The sequence below is a fragment of the Erythrolamprus reginae genome, chromosome 9, assembly GCF_031021105.1.
Source record: "Erythrolamprus reginae isolate rEryReg1 chromosome 9, rEryReg1.hap1, whole genome shotgun sequence".
NCBI classification, from domain to species: domain Eukaryota; kingdom Metazoa; phylum Chordata; class Lepidosauria; order Squamata; family Dipsadidae; genus Erythrolamprus; species Erythrolamprus reginae.
Window position 1 is genome coordinate 26,365,939 of NC_091958.1, and position 19,759 is coordinate 26,385,697.

General features: G+C 45.1%; 1 protein-coding gene across 1 annotated transcript; it reads right to left on the reverse strand.

Moving 5' to 3' along the window:
• Positions 1–1,010: 1,010 nt before the first annotated feature.
• On the reverse strand, positions 1,011–16,139 carry GOT2 (glutamic-oxaloacetic transaminase 2). Its single transcript, XM_070760587.1, has 10 exons — positions 15,903–16,139; positions 15,269–15,425; positions 13,151–13,279; positions 11,627–11,686; positions 11,369–11,530; positions 8,326–8,430; positions 6,424–6,574; positions 4,566–4,731; positions 3,935–4,085; positions 1,011–2,466 (listed from the first exon to the last, which is right to left on the reverse strand). The coding sequence occupies exons 1-10, from the start codon at positions 16,103–16,105 to the stop codon at positions 2,344–2,346; spliced, it is 1,407 nt and encodes a 468-aa protein (XP_070616688.1). The 5' UTR covers positions 16,106–16,139; the 3' UTR covers positions 1,011–2,343.
• Positions 16,140–19,759: the final 3,620 nt, after the last annotated feature.

Here is a 19,759-nt window from a genome sequence, read left to right on the forward strand (position 1 = left end):
CATCCTCTATCTGAATGAAATATTCTCATTGAATACTTTGTTCTGTACAAAGTTGAATGTGCTGACATGTGAAATTGATTGTCAATCAGTGTTGCTTCCTTAGTGGATAGTTTGATTTCAGAGGTTTGATTTACTTGGAGTTATATTGTGTTAAGTGTTCCCTTTATTTTTTGAGCGGTGTATAGGCTTGCTAAGTGTAATAAACATGATTAATAACATGTTTTATACTGGTTGTCGCAGGTTTTATATTGTATTTTATGTCTATTTGGCTGTGAGCCATCCATATTCCCCCAGTAGTGGGGCAGCATATGAGTCCAAATAAATACATTTGTATTATAAGGTATGACACTTAGGATGATTGAGATAAAAATGACCCACTGAAATATTGAATAAGTCATGAAAGATTATAATTTCATAAAAATATGTCAGGCCAGATAACTTGTAGGATCACCTTCTGCACATAAACCTCAGCGACAGGTTAGGCCCCAGTCAGACTTTTCCAGGTCCTGTCAACCAGACAATGTTGTTTGGCGGGGCCTAGGGGGGCTCCGGCCCTCTGGAATCAGCTCCCCTTGGAAATTCACACTGTCCCCACTCTCTTCTCCTTCCACAAGTCTCAAGATTCATCTATGCAGCCAGGTTTGGGGCAATTAGATCTCAGGATCTCAGGCCCCCTGGCCGATGAATGTTATGCGTGGTTGAAATCTGAGTGTGTACATTGATTTTTAAAATGAGATTTTAGGTTAGATTTTTAGCAAATTAATTGGATTTGTCATTGTATTTATTGTTTTTTTTAATTATTATAGGTTGTAAGCTGCCCCAAGTCTTCAGAGAGGGGCAGCATAGAAATCCAATTAACAAATAAAATATTATTACTAGAATCATATAAGCTTATTAAAAGCAAATGATTACTACAAATTTATTTGTATTAAAATGTATGACACTCAGCTGTCATGGAGTTGTTTGTAAAAAATAAAATCTTGGGGGGGAAAAAAGCCCAGAGCAAGGTGTCCAATATACAGCAGCTTTATTAAAAGGGGGGGGGAGAAGGGAGGGAAGGGAGGCAGAGCCTGGGGGCTTCACGGAGGGCTGGCTGAAGAGGCAGGCGACCCACCACCTGGCACGGCTTCCCAAGTGGGAGAGGCGGTTCTCTCAGCAGCCACATAATTACCACGCTTCCTTTCGGCGGCTCTGCTGTGCCATTGATTTGTTGGAGAAGGGGCATCCCAGGATGGACGGATGACAGGCGGCGTTTGATGGCTGCAGCTGTGCAAGTCGCCCCATTTCCCAGAACGCTTCTCCCCACTTGGGGCTCTGAAGGGACAATCAGACGGGGCAACACATCCTCCTGGCCCAGGACAGGCCCGCAGCTGGTAGAGGTCACTGGCTGAGAAGCTGATGGCCGCCTTTCTCTTGCCCTCTGCTTTCAGATACGGGGAGACCCACGTGAAGATTCAGGGCTCCCTCGTACAAATGCTCACAACATAAAAGGAGGCATTGCAGTGCGAATATTGGGGGTCAGTTTTGCAACTTCTGTCCTGCTTTAATACACATGATATTCAATTCTGTGGACGTTCTGCCACATACCTTACAGCAACTATCTCTACCGGAACTGAAGCAGCACTGAAAATATCTTTTGAATAGGAGAAAGAATATTTTCCTTGGCGAGATGAGCAGCTGAGAAAAACTAACAGGGGCCAGTTGTGTTTTGTAAGAGCCACGACGTATGCCAAATTTACAAAGCTTTACCACTGCAAAGGTTTTCCCTGCAAGCATCCCATCCTGGACACCCACATGAGGGTTTCTCAAAGGCCCCAAAGTAAAGAAAGGCAATTTAATGTGTCCGGGTTATTCAGAATTAAACCTGTCAGTTATTTGTTTAAAATACTGTGCTAACTGCTTTCTATTGGGAAATTTGGGGGGGGGGGGGGGCGCTTAGATTGCTGTTGAGAACTTTTTCTAGCTACTTTTCGTTGAGAGAGCTTGCTTTGAATCCCTGGGCGCAGAGTTTGGGAGAAGGATGTCCACTCCGAGCAGGCAGACTGAACGGGACACCCTTGAAATTAGGCTGGGAGCTGTGGTCCTGGGGAAAGCTGCCCTCGGCAAAGAGGCAGAACATCGGCAAGTCCAGCTCAGAAGAGGCCGGAGTGTTTGCAGTGTTTGCAGACAGGACCAGAAGTCACTTCGAGCAATGAAGGGGGGGGGGGGGCATGACACACAGCCAAGTAACTTGGCGGATGAAAAGCGAGGTTAAATGCTGGTGCTACGCACTGCTGCTGCTCCTCCTCCTGCTCTCCCCCGCCCTAAGCCAGCGTCCGAAGCCATCCAGGCCATCCTCCCTGTTCACTTGGACACCTGGTGGATGGCATGAGCCAGGTAAGCTACGTTGCCCGAGGTCAGGCCCGCAACGGAGATACGGCCATCCTTGGTCATGTAGACGGAGAATTCTTTGGTTAACCGTTCCACCTGGAAAACAGAAGGGTCCGTTCAGGGGGAGGCCTCCTTCCCAAGACCCACCTTCAAAGTTCACCCACGGCGTCTCCTAAGGAGCCTGGCAGGCTAAGCAGCAGAGAGCCCCGAACTGCTTCCTGCAAAGGCAGCACCAACATGGGAGAGGCAAATCACTCAGTTCTCGTGCAATTTTCTTGGCATCAGCAGCTACGTTCACTATTTTAATTTTTCATTCATGTACAGACTACACTGCAGCAGAAATGCTATTTCAATACAGCACAATAGAAGCTAAAAGCCCAATATTACATATAACAACAGCAGCCAGGATCATCTTTGCCCAATTATGTAAAAATACTGAGATAGCTCCAGAAAAAGGAATAATAAATAAGATCTATGATGGCTCCGAGATAAACTTATACAGTGGTACCTCAAGATACGAACCCCTCGTCTTACGAACAACTCGTGATACGAACCCGGGGTTCAGAAAATTTTTGCCTCTTCTTACGAACTTTTTTCGAGTTACGAACCGGCGTTCGGAGACTGCTGGGAAGCCGCGCGGCTGTTTTAAAAGGTGACAGCCGGCCTGGGGGGCTTCCCAGCACCCCCCCGAACCTCGAACTTTTGCCGAACTTCCGGGTTCGGGGGGGTGCTGGGAAGCCCCCCAGGCCGGCTGTCACCTTTTAAAACAGCCGCGCAGTCGCCGAACGCCGTTTTTTTGCGGGGGTTTTTTTGGTTGCACGGATTAATTGACTTTACATTGTTTCCTATGGGAAACAATGTTTCGTCTTACGAACCTTTCGACTTACGAACCTCCTCCTTGCACCAATTAAGTTCGTATCATGAGGTATTACTGTACTGGAATTAAGAGGTCAAAAGGGCCAGTTGTGTTTTTTAAGAGCCACGATGTATGTAATTTTATTGCCTTCCAGTAAAAAATAAAGGCCAGCTTCTCAGAATTACTATAAAATGTGGGAACAATGGTACAAATAAGTTGAAAAACAGAAAATCATAGGTAACAAAAATTAGCAGCAATGCAAATTGTAAATATGTAAACAAAAAGGTGTAAAAATCATATGAATGTAAACAGGAATATATAACTACATTGTTTATTGAGGTAAAAAAATAACTCGGAATGAAAATATTATGATGAAATACAAATATATGACTGTTTATTTTTCTTTCTTTGTTATGAGCCAATGGAAAATTACTAAAAGCATAATTATGTTATTGATTTTAAAGAAAATGTCTTTTAAAACCAATAAAGTTTACTAAAAAAAAAGAAGCTAAAAGCCCAGGTGATTTCCAATGACCAAGACATGAAGTTCTCAGTGATTTTATTGCCTTCCAGTAAAAAATAAAGGCCAGCTTCTCAGAAGCCCCCCAGGGCCAGGCTTCTAAATAAAGGGGGCAAGAGGTGAACAGAGGCCCACTAGGGTCGAGGCAGACCAAGGACCCTGGACACCCAGCCCACCCCGCTTCTTACCTGTTCGGGCTTCAGTCCAGTGAAGCAGAACATGCCGATCTGATCAGTGATGTGCTGCCAGTTATGAGAAGAACCTTCCTTCTTCAGATTGGCCACGAGTTGGGTGCGCATGCCGATAATGCGGTCGGCCATTCCCTTCACCTCTGCTAGCCTGCCCAGAGAAGCCCCAAAGGGCGCTCAGCAGCAGGAAGAGCAGACCCCCTGGGCCCTCCCCGTCCCGCTCTCCATGAAGCCCCCCCTCAGAACCCAAGAGGGGGAAGAGAGCCCGTTGGGAAAGAGGCTCTTCCCACCTCCAAAGGCCCATTTCAGACTGGAGGCATCTCCATTGAGGGCAGAATACCTGGCCCTCAATTCAGAGCCTGGCTGCTCCACTTTCCCAGACCAAAAGAGATCCCAAAGGCACCCTATGTCGGCCCACCCTGGCCCTCCCTCCCAAACCTTTGCAGCTATGCCAGGAGCAGCTCAGCCCACAGTGCTGCAGCAAGACCCTTTGGGCACCGCAGCATTCAGTCCTGGCAGGATCTCTCTCGCCTGAGGCCCACCTACCCAAAAGGCTTCCGGCTCCAAAGCAAAGCCACAGCTGAAGCCTGGAAGGGGATCCAGCCTCTGCTCCACCTCCCAGGACCCTTACCATTCCTTTCGCAGATCGGGGCTGTTTAGGATAATGGAAGCTATCCGGGCCCCATTGAGGGGTGGGTTGGAATACATGGGGCGGATCAGGATCTTCAGCTGGGACTCCACTCTCTTGGCTTCCTCCGAGTCCTTGCAAACGACAGTGAAGGCGCCTACACGCTCCCCTAGAGACAGAAGCCACGGTCAGGGTGCACCCATCCTTGTCAGGATCGGGGCCTACCTGATGCAACATTCCAAATTGCAGAGAGAAGAATTGTAATGACTTCAACAATGTAAAACTGCTTAGTCACTGTGAATAGGCCGATTGTAATGTAATCTGATTGGCTGACAAAAGTATATATACACAATGCACCTTTGCATAGGTGTGGCTTGTGGCTTGACACTATTGTGGCTTAGTATTTAAATTTAGTATTTAGTATTGTGGCTTAGTATTTAAATACAGTGATCCCTCAATTTTCGCGATCTCGTTCTTCGCGAAACGCTATATCGCGATTTTTCCACCCGATGACGTCACTCTCTTCCTTCCTTTCTCATCTTTCTTGCTCTCTTTCTCTATCTTGCTTCTTCCTCTTACACTCTCTTCCTCCCTCTCTCATCTCTTTCTTTCCTTCTCTCTCTTTCTCTATCTCTCCCCCTCTTGCTGGCGGGCGGGCGGGCAAGCGGGGGCATCAGCGAGGAGCTGGGGTTTCCCCTTTGCGTGGGCGGCTGGGAAACCCCGATCTTCGTCTGCTCGCTGCTGCTGCGCCAAGCAGATCAGCTGCTGGGCGGCCGAAGGAACCTTCCCTGGGTCTTCCCCCTCTTGCTGGCGGGCGGGCGAGCGGGGGCATCAGCGAGGAGCCGGGGTTTCCCCTTTGCGTGGGCGGCCGGGAAGACCCAGGGAAGATTCCTTCGGCCGCCCAGCAGCTGATCTGCTCGGTAGCACAGCAGCAGCGAGGAGCCGAATCGGGGTTTCCCCTTTGTGTGGGCGGCGGGGAACGCAAACTCCACCATCTACGCATGTGCGGCCATAGAAAAAAGGGCACGCATGCGCAGATGGTGTTTTTACTTCCGCAACCCTACATCGCGAAAAATCGATTATCGCGAGGGGTCTTGGAACGGAACCCTCGCGATAATAGAGGGATCACTGTAATACTTGGCTTGTGAATAAGTGTGGCTCGTGGTGGCTGAAGACTTGTAGCTGAATATTGTAACTGAGAATAGTAGATGGAGAATTGTGAGGACTTTGCATGGTAACTGCTAGAGAGATAGCTACAGTGTAAATAGTGCAGGTTTGCTAAGAAAAAAAAAATTTCCTAAGAAACTCTGCAGTACGTGTCTCCAATTATCTTAAGGACAAAGTTTCCTAATATCCTGGTCTGAGGCAGGCTGGTTAGCTGCTTTGGCTACCGGGGTGGGCTAGCTTCTGCAAAATGTTACCCCAACAATCCTCGCCACCCCCTACCCCCACCCTTGCCTCCTTCCCTGGCCCTGTTGACTAGATAAACCCCTGGCGGCAGAGCCCTATCCTGAAGATGCTCCATCGTTCTCAGACTCCCTTCTTCAAAATGGAGCGTTCAACCCAGTCACGGCCACAGAGCAGCTCCAACCCCCCCTCCTTTTCTCTCCCCCACCAGCCAAAAAAACCCCAAAACCCAGGAGGAGGCCTGGTGTGGAGAGCAGCACAGCAAACAGACTCTCGCGAGCCTTGGTTTCTGGGAGCAGCCCAAGAGAAACACCCTTCCCTCAGAGCTGGTGGAAAGTCACAACACCCGCATTTCTCCTGGGGGACCCCCAGAAACCCCCCTTCCCAGCCTTTCCTTTCACGTTGAAAGAGGAAGTGCTGGGCGGTCCTGGGCGGGGGAACAGACAAGGCTTACCGTAGAGGCCCATGTTCTTGGCGTAGGACTGGGAGAGGACAATGTTAATGCCTTGCTCAATGAAGTGACGGACGGCCCACGAATCCCGGTTTATGTCCCCGCTGGCAAACCCCTGATAGGCCATGTCAAAGAAGGGGAAGAGGTTCCTTTTCTGGAAAAGAGAGCAAAACACCCAGCAGTTGGTCCTCCCTTTGTACAAGGGGGTAGCTCAGCAACCCACCTGAGGTTTCCTTACAACCCACACAGCCCCCCCAAAACAAAAAAAACCCCACAAAAAGCCCTGAAATGTATAACACAAAAGACTCTTATGCATGCAATACTGAAGAAAAAAACAAAATGCAGGAAGGCTGAAGGTCATTACAGCATTGCCTTGCCATGTCCTCATGGCTTCATTCCATTTATTAATTAGCAGAATAAATAACTCTGGGTGATGTGTAAAATAATGAATGATACACAATAACGATCATCGTCACGTCCACAGCATCAAAGCAAGGTTAGTGGTGGTGGTTGGAATGCAGTGTGAGCAGGCTAATTCAGCTCACTGCTAGGAGTTCAATCCTGACTGGCTCCAGGTTGACTCATCCTTCCATCCTTCTGAGGCCGGTAGAACGAGGACCCAGGCGGTTGGGGGCAAGTGGCTCAAACTCAGAGAGTGCTGTGAGCCACATGTAAGTCTAAGTGCTATTTCCAGAAGGACAGACTTCTTCTCCAGGGCGAGATGCTCTTGAAAGTGGAGGCTATCCCCCATCCCCGTGTCACAGGGGCAGCACCCCCTAGCAGCCCACCCCTTTCCCTCGGAGGCCCACCTGGCCTGGCTCTCAGCAGTGCGACCAACCTGTCCTTGGAACCTGTTCTGAAAGCACCATATATATTGAACACCACAGCTTGTTTTCCTTAACAGCATTCCTTCTACCTTCAGAGGCCAAAAATGTGGCCTCCAGGCCACAAGTGGGTCAATGGCAAGCCCCACGTGGTCCAGTATGATCCCATCCCATCCCACAGGCTTTGCAACTGCCACCACCCTTCCCCATCCACTCTTCTCTCCTTCAGCCACTGAAAGACCTTGGCTTCTCTGCCTCTTCCAGAAGGGGGGAAGGAGTAGGCTTCATAGTTAGCTCTAATAATTCAGAAAAGGACAATGTCTGCCGTTTCTTGGATAAGATATTTAAAAAATGCATCTGACACCCACCCACAAGTAATTTTGCTAGCAGCGTAAGTTGCAAACCTTGGTCTCAAATCAAAGCACCTTTTTAAAGTTGTACTCTGAAAAAACTTCCCCTTGTAAAATATTAAGAACAATTTGAAAAATAGAAATAAATGTAAAAGAAAAGCCAATGTTTAGGCACAAAAAGAAAATTAAACTGTAAAGTAAAAACCAAGGCGCCCTGCCCTTCGCTTGAGTGTGACCCTCGTCAATGAGAGCAGCTACTGCATTCTCACAGATATGTGCAGCCAACTACCGTATTTTTCAGAGTATAAAACACACCTTTTTCCTCCATAAAAGGGGCTGAAAATTTGGGTGCATCTTATACTGCAAATGTACCTTTTTTGAAGCTTTTTTCCCAGCCCTAACAATGTGCTAAAGAGCTTCCCCAGCTTCCTATTCCCTCCAAAGGGGTTTTGGTTTTTTTTTAGCCCTAACCAAGGGATAAATAATGTGCTAAAGCTGAACAGACTAAGGACACTAGCCAGATGATAGGTAGGTAGGTAGGTTTTAACCTTTATTGTCCTCCCCCCAAACTAAGGTGCATCTTATACTCTGAAAAATATGGCACATCTTTAAAAAAAACAAAATCAAACACCCATTTCCCCTACACCCTACAGGCCCCAAAGGAGGTCCCAGGAGCACAGCCAAACCCTACATGGGCTGAAGGGAGACCCCTACCTGGGCCCAGCACTCACCTTCACTGCTACCGCCAGCTCCTTCCATTGCTCTGGACGAGGGTCCACTCCAGTGGGGTTGTGAGCGCAGGCATGGAATAGAATAATGCTCTTTTCTGGAATTTTCTTTTTTTAAAAAAAAGAGGATACAGGAATAAGGCATGGATCACAATCCCCTTAAATAAGAACAATTAAGAGTGATTTCCCCCATCACAGAACATGGCGAGCTCCTCTTCGGATAAAAGAGCCCCTGCCTACGGAATGAGCCTTCCACACAGCAGCTTGGCTTTTTAAAAAAATAATATTTTTTTTACACAATAAACATAACACATAATATACTGCTAAAAAAAAATAAAGGGAACACTCAAAGAACACATCCTAGATCTGAATGAATGAAATATTCTCATTGAATACTTTGTTCTGTACAAAGTTGAATGTGCACAACAGCCTGTAAAATTGATTGTCAATCAGTGTTGCTTCCTAAGTGGACAGTTTGATTTCAGAGAAGTTTATTTACTTGGAGTTTTGAGCAGTATATATTAATATAATTACATTTTATCATGTGCTCTTCTATACATACATATTTTTTTATTTCTTTTTATGTTATTTACTTACACCTATATACAGTACAACCAATATTTATTATTTGCACATTCTATATTTTATTTTCATTATTCTATAGCCAATCATATAATCTGTTTCATATTACGTAACATTCAGATTGCCATTTGTCCATCTTGACACAATTAAGATTTTTTCTTATTATTTCTTTCCTCTTCACTTGGTATATCATTGTTTCCATTTTGCTGTGTGTGTTATTCTAGCTGCTGTGAATATATATTATATTTCTTTTGCAAAATTACCTGTAATAATTCCTAATAAATTTCCAGTTTCCAGTTAATATGGTCTTTTATTTTTTCTTCTACCATTTCCTAATTTTTACCCAAAACCTTTGTGCCTTCTCACACATCCACCACATATGAAAATAATATGTACCATGTGTATTTTGACATTTCCAACAAAGAGGTGAAATTTTATTTGACATTTTCGAGTGTTTTGCAGGTGTTAGGTACCATCTATAAAACATGTTGCACTGATTTTCCTTAAATGCCATGGTCAGTTAATTTTATTTATTTATTATTATTTATTAATTTGACTTCTATGCCGCCCAATCCCGAAGGACTCAGGGCGGCTATTTTGAATTTGTTTTCTATATTTTTTCAATTTATCTAATACTGTAACCCAAATTTTGTGCCCACTTGATCATAGTTTGTTTCTTCTTCCAATTTGTATAGTAAGAATTTATAAATTTTACTGTAATTTGTGATCAAAGTGTTTTTAATAGGAAAGTGAACACAAGAACAAGGGGACACAATCTGAAGTTAGTTGGGGGAAAGATCAAAAGCAACATGAGAAAATATTATTTTACTGAAAGAGTAGTAGATCCTTGGAACAAACTTCCAGCAGGTGTGGTTGGTAAATCCACAGTAACTGAATTTAAACATGCCTGGGATAAACATATATCCATTATAAGATAAAATACAGGAAATAGTATAAGGGTAGACTAGATGGGCCATGAGGTCTTTTTCTGCCATCAGTCTTCTATCATAATTTTATTTAATTCTTGAGGTTCCATTTGAAATTGGTATTGTTTCCTATCTGTAAGATATCTATTTTGAATCTGCACGTATGTATAACAGTCCAATATTATATCCTGATTTTGCAATTCTTATTTGGATTTTAGTACTCCTTCTGTCAGATAACAAGATATAAAGATTTGCTAAGTTTGTCAACATTGGATTCTTTATTATTTCTATTGTTGATAGCCATTTTGGTATAACGTTTGTGCTTAATTTTGGTCCATGTTTGTAAAGGAACCTTCCTTGTTAAATAGTTTTGAAAGTATTTATGGTTTATATATTTACTGTCCCAAATTATAGCATGCCATCCTACTTTCAGGTCATGTTCTTCAAGTATTAATGTTCTTTTATTTTCTAGAAACATCCAATTAACCATGTTAGTATTGTGGCCTGATAATAAAGTTCCCAGTTTGATAAGGATAATCCCCCTCACTCCTTAAGGTCTTGCAATGGTTTTAATTTTATTCTTGGTTTCTTTCCTTGCCAGATGAATTTAGACATTAATTTATTTAAATTTTGAAAAAAAAACATTTTATCCAGATTTATTGGAGCCACTTGAAATAGAACTTTGGATAATATGTTCATTTCAATAGCCACAATTTGCCCCATCAATGAAATTTGCAATTTGTTCCAATATTCCAAGTCCTTTTTAATAATTTTCACATTTATTATAATTGTCTTCTTTTATTGAATAATATTTTGCTGTTAAGAAAAACACAAACTATCTAGGAATTTGGTTAACTATTTGTATATTTATAATTTTTTCTAATTCTAATTCTTGTTTCTTGGTCATATTAGTGATTATTATAGTTTTGTTTTTATTTTCAATCCTGCCATTTTTCCATATTCTTCAATCATTCCAATAAAAATTGTTCCATACTCTAAAGGCTCTTCCAAAATAAAAACTAGGTCATCGGCAAAGGCTTATAATTTGGATTCTTCATCTTTTATTTTTAAACTGTTAAATTTCAGAATTTTCTCTTATCTTAATTAATAAGAGCCGAGGTGGTGCAGTAGGTAGAGTGCAATACTGCAGGCCACTAAAGCTGACTGCTAGATCTGCAGGTCAGTGGTTCAAATCTCATCACCGGCTCAAGGTTGACTCAGCCTTCCATCCTTCCCAGGTGGGTAAAATGGGGACCCAGATTGTGGGGGCAATATGCTGGCTCTGTTAAAAAAGTGCTATTGCTAACATGATAAATGTTTATTATTATTATTATTATTATTATTATTATTATTATTATTATTATTATAAATGTTCTAATGTTAATATAAACAAGTGGAGAGAGAGGGCATTTTGGCTTTTTTAAAGTGGCTACAGGACTTCAGCTTCAATCAGCCTTGGCTCACACTGGGGCGTTGTGGGCTACATTTTCCCGCACATGTGATCCTCCCACCGTATCTACCCATAAGTGTATACTTACAGAAATGTCCTCCAAAGCTCCATTGAAGTCAAAGCCACACGTCTTGGGGTCATAGTAACGATAGCTTTGTAGCTGCATTCCGGCATCTCTAAAAATGGGGGTGTGATTCCCCCAGGAAGGCTTGGGGAGGTACACGTCACGGCTGGAGGTGAAGAATCGTTGCTAAACAGGAAGAAAGGGGAGGCAGTTGAGTTGGAGCTTGGAGACGGCTCAATGAGCCCAATTCTGTACATTTTAAGATTTTAAATGAGCACTCACCAAGAAGTTGGCGCCAACCCTTAAAGACCCAGTTCCAGAAATTGTCTGCACGGTAACATACTGAAAGGATGCAGAAAAGGTACATGAGAAATCCGGATACCAACAAGGAAAAAAAGAGATTGTTGTAGCTTAGCAAACACTGTGCTGCTCTATAATTTTGAACCGAAAACCGTACTGTAGTTTTCCTTGTGTAGGTCTATGGTCACATTGTTGGGCAAGCCCAGATGTGTTCCTAACCACACATGGATCCTTTGTAACCATATGCCGTTAGCATGAGTTTTGAACTCTAGGCTTTGCAACCACAGAGCTCTGGGTAGGCCTGAAGGCTTGGGAAAAATTCTGTCCTGTAGCAAAATGTAACAGGAATGCACTTGCTGACACCTGAAAGCTGACTGCCAAAACCTCCCTAGATTTGCCCTTGCATATTGCAACATCATGAATGCTTATTGTTCTGTGTGTATGAATGATTACATCATGTAAACTGTGCATGTACATAGCAAAAGTTGCATAGAAATAACTTTCCTATAAAAAAAGCTGGCTGGGAAGAAGATTGGTATTGAAGGATTGTTTGGAGACTTTTAATGCATTCGCTCTTGGAATAAAGTTGGCTTCTTCCTCTCCTGCAATGGTCTCTGCTTATCTTTGAAACCCTTCCCTGATGCTACACCTGACAGAAGCAGGAAACCCACCTTCCCCCAGAGCTAACTGTTACAAAGCCACAAGTCATGCTCAACCAACTGAAAAGAACCACTGCTATTATCACCAGCTTTTGTGATACTAGAGAGCATCAAATGAGCAGAGTGAAGCTGCTCACAACGTTTAAGGTCAGACAGCCCCTTGCCTGGGATGATTTAATTTGTGCAATGGGTGGGATTGCATGGTTTCAGTGGGGAATGTGAAAACTGAAACTACTCTTAAGATACAAACAGCTCCAAAGGGCCCATTTTTGACCTTGGGAGTCCTAGTTGGTTCCCCGATATACAGCTAACCTAAAGATGTTTATTTAGGGCTAATTCTACTACCTGCACATTATGTGATTAAATTAACTATGCCTCTTTGGAATAGCCACAACATATCTTCTGGACAGTCATTGTGAGCAGGTTTTGGGGAGTGGTCAAGAGTTCACATTAAACTGTAGGATTGATCAGTGGTGGCACATCCAAGCCAAACATAAAATATGGAGTTTCAGCGTTTTCAGACAAAACTGCATTTATGTGTCCTACATATTACCTCTTCCAACAAATGGAATGAAAGGAGATGGTTCATTCACCTGTTGAAATGCTGCCTCTCTGGGATCCAGAACCTCCAAGTGTTTTCAAAATTAGATGCATTGTCACTGGTGGGTTATACGGTTGCTTTCACCTTTTTCAACAGAGCAATTGGGAGTAACTCAGCTCAGCTAAGGCCTCTACAGAGGCCAACTCTTCATCCACAAACAACCCAAATCTTGCACAGCAAAGGCAGCTTCTGATATAGGAACCTCTGTCTGAATGAACTTGATAAATATTTCATTTGGCTCCTTACCCGGCCACTTTGTATAACTTCATTTGTTTCTCCCAAAGCCAGCTCAGCTGATGCCTTGTTGAAGTCTGCTAGCCCAGCTATGGGCAGATATTCCTTGTCCATCTTCTTAGCAGCCATCTGGGCTTCTGCCTAGAACATAAAGACCAATTGACATATCAATTTCTCCAGCCTGTAAATTGGAAACATTTACACAATACTGTTCCTAGATTACTATAATAAAGCAGGGTTTCAACAGGGAAAAGAAGGGAGTTTGTAGTACAGTGGTACCTCTACTTAAGAACACCTCTACTTAAGAACTTTTCTAGATAAGAGCAGATAAGATTTTTTTTGCCTCTTCTTAAGAACCATTTTCTACTTAAGAACCTGAGCCCGGAAAAATTTCCTAGGAAATCTGAGAGCGGCACGAAGGTCCGGCCAGTTTCCTGCCATTTCCCCTTTAATCCTAGCCATATCGGGGTTTTCCTGGGCTGCCAGAGGAACCTTTCGGTGGTGCTTAAGGAGGCTTTGGCAGTCCAGAGCAAACAAAGCATTTTCCTTTCTCTGGGTGGTTTGAGAGGGAATAAACCTCTGCCAGCGCCCAGAGAAAAGAAACACTCCCTTCGCTCTGGGCAGCGACTGTCTTCCTCCTCTTCTTCCTCCTCCTCCTCCCACCCAAATTCCGAGCTTTTATTTCTTTCCTAATGGGTTTGCATGCATTATTTGCTTTTACATTGATTCCTATGGGAAAAATTACTTCTACTTACAAACTTTTCTACATAAGAACCTGGTCACGGAACGAATTAAATTCTTAACTAGAGGTACCACTGTAATATGAATACAGTGTAAAGAAAGAATTAATCAAATAGTTGAAAGCTTGAGCAGTAACCACTTTTTTTTTAAGCTCAGGTGCATTTTGTAGAGCCACTTATTCATTCCCTCGGCTTGCCTTCAATTGGCTAATCTGTGGTTACTTTTCTAACATTTTCAGTGCAGAAAAGGCAAACACCTGAATTCAGACTGTCCTGCCCCCTTCTTACATCTACAAATTTATTTTATGAACTGTATTTGTAAATCTTGTTAATCTTTTCTGAGAGCAAGAAAGTTGAACTATCACTTATTCAATGCCAAACCTGCACCGCATTCATTAGCTCACTCACTTATTTAAATTCTCATTTTGACTACAGCAACGTATAAACACCAAACCTTTGGTGCCGCTTCAGCAATTTCTTAATAGGCAGGTTATCCATTTAACCCAGCCATTCCTCTTGTCCCGTTCAGGTTTCTGCAGCTCTTCAATGAGAGTTCATGCCGCTCAAAGGCAGCTGCTTGACCCTGGCCAAGATGGAGCAAGTCTCCTGACTGGATTCTGTCAGTAAAGGCTGCAATCCTCCTCCCCTTTCAGTCATGTTTAGCTCATTTAATAGCCCAAGACAAGAAAGGAGGGAGGGTTGGAGAGAAGCTCCAGTTGCTCCCAAATCCCCAAGCTTCGCTCAGAGCCCCACCAATGCTAATGGCCAGTTTATTTACATCCCCAGCCCATCTGGGGTCCCTGGGAAGTGGGCCAAGTCAGAAACCCTTCAAATAATCAGAACTGCAGGAAAAACAATGGCTGCCAACTGCCTTCCATTGAGGACCTGTATACTGCACAAGTCCAGAAGACGGCAGTGAAAATATTTACTGACCCCTCGCATCCTGGACATAAACTCTCTCAGAGCACTGCACACCAAGACAACTACACACAAGAACAGTTTTTTCCCCAAACGCCATCACTCTGCTAAACAAATAATTCCCTCAACACTGTCCAACTATTTACTAAGTCTGCACTACTATTACTACTAGTTTTTCCCAACATTCCTGTTACTCATTCCTTCCCACTTATGACTGTATGATTGTAACTTGTTACTTGTATCCTTAATATTAATAGTTTCTTCATTGCTTATTTGCCCCCTGTGACAATAATTAAGTATTGTACCACATGATTCTTGACAAATGTCTCTTTTATGTACACTGAGAGCATCTGCACCAAATTCCTTCTATCCAATCATACTTGGCCAATAAAGCATTCTATTCTATTCTATTCTATGCAATGCAGCCCAATTACGGAGGCCCAGACTCTAACCGCCCCCCCCCCCAACTTACTTTGCGGACGCAGTTCAAGACGTAGGGCTTCCCGTTGTCGTCCCGGTAAGCCCCAACACCCAGGTTCATCTTTTTGGCGCTGCTGTCCCGCTTGAAGGCCTCCGTCACCCCCAGAATAGGGTCGGGGGGGCCCATCTCCACGTGAGCCCACCAGGAGCTGCAGCAGCCACCGAGGGGAGAAGGTCAGCCCGGCGGCCTTCCCCCCCCACCGCCTCCTCCTCCCGCAGACAGAGCCCTCCAGGCTGCGGGGGAGAGGACCACCGCCTTCCCCCAGGGCCGCCCCCTCCGGAAGCGCCGCTCAAGGCGGGAACCACCAGCCACGGCGCGGGCGACCAGGCCGACTCTCGCCGCCATGGGCCGCGACGCTCTATTGCGGGACCCCCGTCGGGCGAAACCGGGACAAAAGCGGCGAGAGACCCCCGCCCGCTCCCGCCCTCGCTCCAAGGGCACCGAGGTCGCCCGCGAGGCCGCCAATCGGAGGCCGCCCAGGCTCTCCCGCCCCCCGAGCGGCCCAATCACGGCTGCCCTCTTGTCGCGATTCCCGCGAAGGGGTCCGCCGAAGGACAAAAAGGGGTCGTCCGGTTTCGCCCCCTCTGCAGCCGGCGTGGTCCTCTCAGCTGCGTCTCCGTATTACCTGGCTCGGATCGCGAGGGCGGACACGCGGGGGGACAGGAGCGAGCGGGCACCGGAGCACAGGAGCGCCATGGCAGCGGAGCAGGCGAAGTAATCCTGCCGACCTGCTGCTTGCCGGAGTCGGAAGGGGTGGGGCTTTAACCTCGGGCGGAAGCCTCGCCGGCACCCGGGTCCTTTCAAGGTGCGGCGTGACTGCCCGCGCATGCGCTGTTCACCTTTGGGAATGCTGAGGCCAAGGGTGGGCTTGGCAGGCAAGGTTGGCTCTTCAATTACTGGCCTCATAGTGAACTTATCTCATAGAAAATGTATGTCATGCTGGCAGTTTCTCTGAGTTGGATCAATGAATTCTGCTTGGAGATGGTGACACTGAACATCCCTAAGTGAAATTTGTGAACTGAGGGAGAAAAGGGCCATCTGGGAACGTGCATCCTGACTATGGAGCTCTGCAGGAGTCCTTCTTTCAAGGCTACCCTTGTTTATTTCTCAACAAATTAATCTTTTACGATGGGTATCTGTATTAATGTAAGACAAATAGAAATAAAAATAAATTATGCAAACCATTCCCCACTATCCTGTCACAGCTGAAAGAAGCTTCTGGGATGACCAGGGAAACATCCTAAAAAAAAACTAAGTCCAGTTGCCTCCTGAAAAAGCACCTTTGGGACAAACATGACCTGGATGGCGGAGAATAGAGACTTAAAAAAAGGTAAATTTATAACTGCTCTGGAGAATACTCCAAAATGTACATGGAACAGAACAAGACTAAATGAGATCTAAATTCACTTCATGAATGTAGGATTATTAGCAGGACTGTCCTGTCAGTGGGAGGAGGGGCTATTTGTGGTTTTCTTAAAAAAAAAACATGGTACTAACTGGCTCAAGCCTGTTCGGGTCAGTGGGATTCATGGCCAAGTAGATCTGCACAACATCAATACAGGGCTCTTTTAAATCCTGTTTAATCGGATTGGTGTGGTTTAATTCTGCATACCCAGACAGTTTTGAACTGTAATCCAGGACTTTTTTTAAAAGGGCTGAACTGTTTTAAAACTACAGTTGCCCCCCCCCCCATTTGAGTTTGCAAGTCAAGTATCAACAGGTGCCCAGGCCTTCCTCAGCGCCACCTAATCCTCCCTTAGTCGGATCCAACTGGGCAGTAGACATGGCAAGGTGTACAGAAAACTGGGGCGGGGGGCATGGAGTAGGGGGCTACTATGAAGAGACTTCTATATGTGAGGAATGGGGTTTCTGCTTTTTTAGAGCACACTAGGGGGGGGGGACTGAAGATCAGGCCTCCTGCTGATGGTGATGCACAAGAGCACTTTCAGCCATAAGAAGCCACCCAGATTCCAAGATAATTTGGGAAGCTGAATCTTCTGCAAACTTTTCATGAAAGACCTTTTCGGCTACAGAAACGTTTTACTGGCAACCTTTGCTTCTTGACTGCTTGGCTTCCTTGCCTGGTTTCCTCTGAAATTTAATTTAATTAATTTAATTGACTTCTATGCCACCCAATCCCGTAGGACTCGGGGCGGCTTACAATAATAAAAAACAATGCAATAATAAAAAAAGAAGTCAAACAACAATAGTAAATAAAACCCCAAAGGCAGAGACAAGGGGGCAACCTCCATGATACAGAATGGGGTATCAAGTGAACTTGGCTGAAGCCTCTTTTGCTGACTCATAGTTGCCATGAACCCTAAGAGGGGGAAGTAGACAGACTAAGGGATCAAAACAAAAAAGTTTTCCCATGGGAAGCAAGGTAATCTCAACAAGTGGCTGTTGGAGGAGGAGTGACAGGTGATGTCTTGGAAGGGGGGCTTTTGCTCTTTTAAGCAGATGAAAACTGTAGGAACCTTTATATTGTTGTGATTCCGTCTGAGGCTCCTCAGGGAACGGCTGAACCTCTGCCAGCTCCCTGCTCACAGGGGGAGGAGGAGGAACAGGAGGAGGAGGCCCAGGCAGAAGGGGAGGAAGAATATCAGGCCGAGGGAGAGGGAGAACAGCCAGAATCCCCCGGGGTGGAGCTCTCCCCAGCAAGCAGCCTGGAGTCCTTAGATGAAAATGCTCAAGCCATCATCGATCACAGGCAGAGAAGAGCAGCACAACGAAGGGGACAATTAGCCAGGTACTTCCAGTCCTAAATAGGTAACAGCTGGGTTTGGGTGTGGTTCTCCCCAGAAAGGCTGAAAAGGCAGACCCACCCTTCCTGTATTGTGGAGTATTATCTTTGGGAGTCCTGGGACCTGGCTGTGATCTTTGGCGTCTCTGATTCTGGCTTGTGGCCTTGAAGGCTGAAACCTTGGGGAAAAAGGCGTGGGGGCTTATTCTCTACAGTGGTGTGTGTGCCAGCAAGAAGTCTGCTGTATTGTCTGGCCGTCAGGACTTTGCTGTGAAGCCTCATAGCCTGCCTGTTGGGAAAAACAGGTTTTTCTCTGTGTTTATTTTTCAAACTATAAAGTGCTTTTGCTTTTACCAGCGTGTCTGGCTGCTTTTTCCAGTTGGTGTTGAAGTCTGGGGGCACCCAGACAGAACATATATGGGTTTTCACTGGCTATGGCAGGGGTAGGCCTAGTTGGCTCTTCTATGACATGTGGACTTCAACACCCAGAATTCCTGAGCTAGCATGATTGGCTCAGGAAATCTGTGAGTTGAAGTCCACAAGTCATAGAAGAGCCCACTTTGCCTACCCCTGGGCTAAGCCAATGTTGTCTCCAGGAAGCATGTTCTTTGAGCAAGTTCTGCTTTTGGTGGGTGTGTCACTCGGAACCCTGACAGGAGAAGCAGAGATGGACACAAGTGGTGCTGCCCAGTGACCTGAATGAGTCCGCCTGGCATCCTCTCCCAATAAGAATGGCCCATGGGAGCTACTTGGGGGCCATTAGGAGGGCCTGGGGCTGAGGCTAGCCTGGGGGGCTTTGGGACCAGCTTCATCTGGAGGAAGACTGCGGCAGATCTTGCTCCAGAGCCACCTGAGAGAGGCCTGACTTTCCACACAGCTCCCCCCCATCTCCACCAATGCAAGGGGGGCTCTATGAGAAATTGGCTGTGAAAACCAGAAGAGAAGGAGGACTTAGGCTATTACAAGATATGAGAGAACTTCTATAATTGGTTAAAAGAAAGAAAGGATAAAAGAAAAGAAATTATAGAGGAAGACAGCCCAAGAGATCATTACACAAACTTATAGAAAAGTATGCAAGTATGTAAATATGCAGAGCAACATGTTAACAAAAACAAAGTAAAAATGTATATATTTCCGATTGGGGATGTAAGTATCCCAAATGTATGTTTTTTAATGTTTTTTTTTTCATTTTGTTTGTCTTTGTTACATCCATGTGTGCTTAAATTAAAAAAAAGAGAGAAATGGGCTGTGGGCGAGGAGGGAGAGGATCCACTTTAGGAAGAGATCTGCCAAGAGGGATCACTGGACAGAAAAGCCTTACGTGAGGGAGGCCAATCACACATAGGGAACCAACTTGCTGGGGGCGAGGAGCCATTTCTTTATCTGGCTGACTTTTACCTTTTACCCTATTGGAGATCCGCCAGCCAAAGGGCTCTGATGGGGTGTGTGTGTTTGCCTGCCCCACGCAGTGGGATACCCCCCTCTCCACAATGAGGGAAACCCCCCTGACCTGGCCTTTGTAAAATAAATGACTGCCTTGTCGCTTAGGGTGTCGAGGAGCTGCAGTGTGGGGCTGTCTAGCACCCCAAAGCCTCCTGCTTTTTCTTAAATTTTATTGTCAAATTTTAACTATCTTTGCCTTCGTTTAAATTTTTTATATTGTTTTTCAAAATTTGATACATCAATCAATCTTTGAGAGAACTATAGACGCTGTCAGAGAAACACACAAACACCCGGCA

Excerpts from the sequence above, each read along its gene's own strand:
- GOT2 (XM_070760587.1), bottom strand. The coding sequence starts at position 16,105 with ATGCGCGGGCAGTCACGCCGCACCTTGAAAGGACCCGGGTGCCGGCGA. Across the intron at positions 15,426-15,902 it reads GCCCTCGCGATCCGAGCCAG|CTCCTGGTGGGCTCACGTGG; the intron begins GTAATACGGAGA and ends TGGCTGCTGCAG. Across the intron at positions 11,531-11,626 it reads GGGTTGGCGCCAACTTCTTG|CAACGATTCTTCACCTCCAG; the intron begins GTGAGTGCTCAT and ends CTTCCTGTTTAG.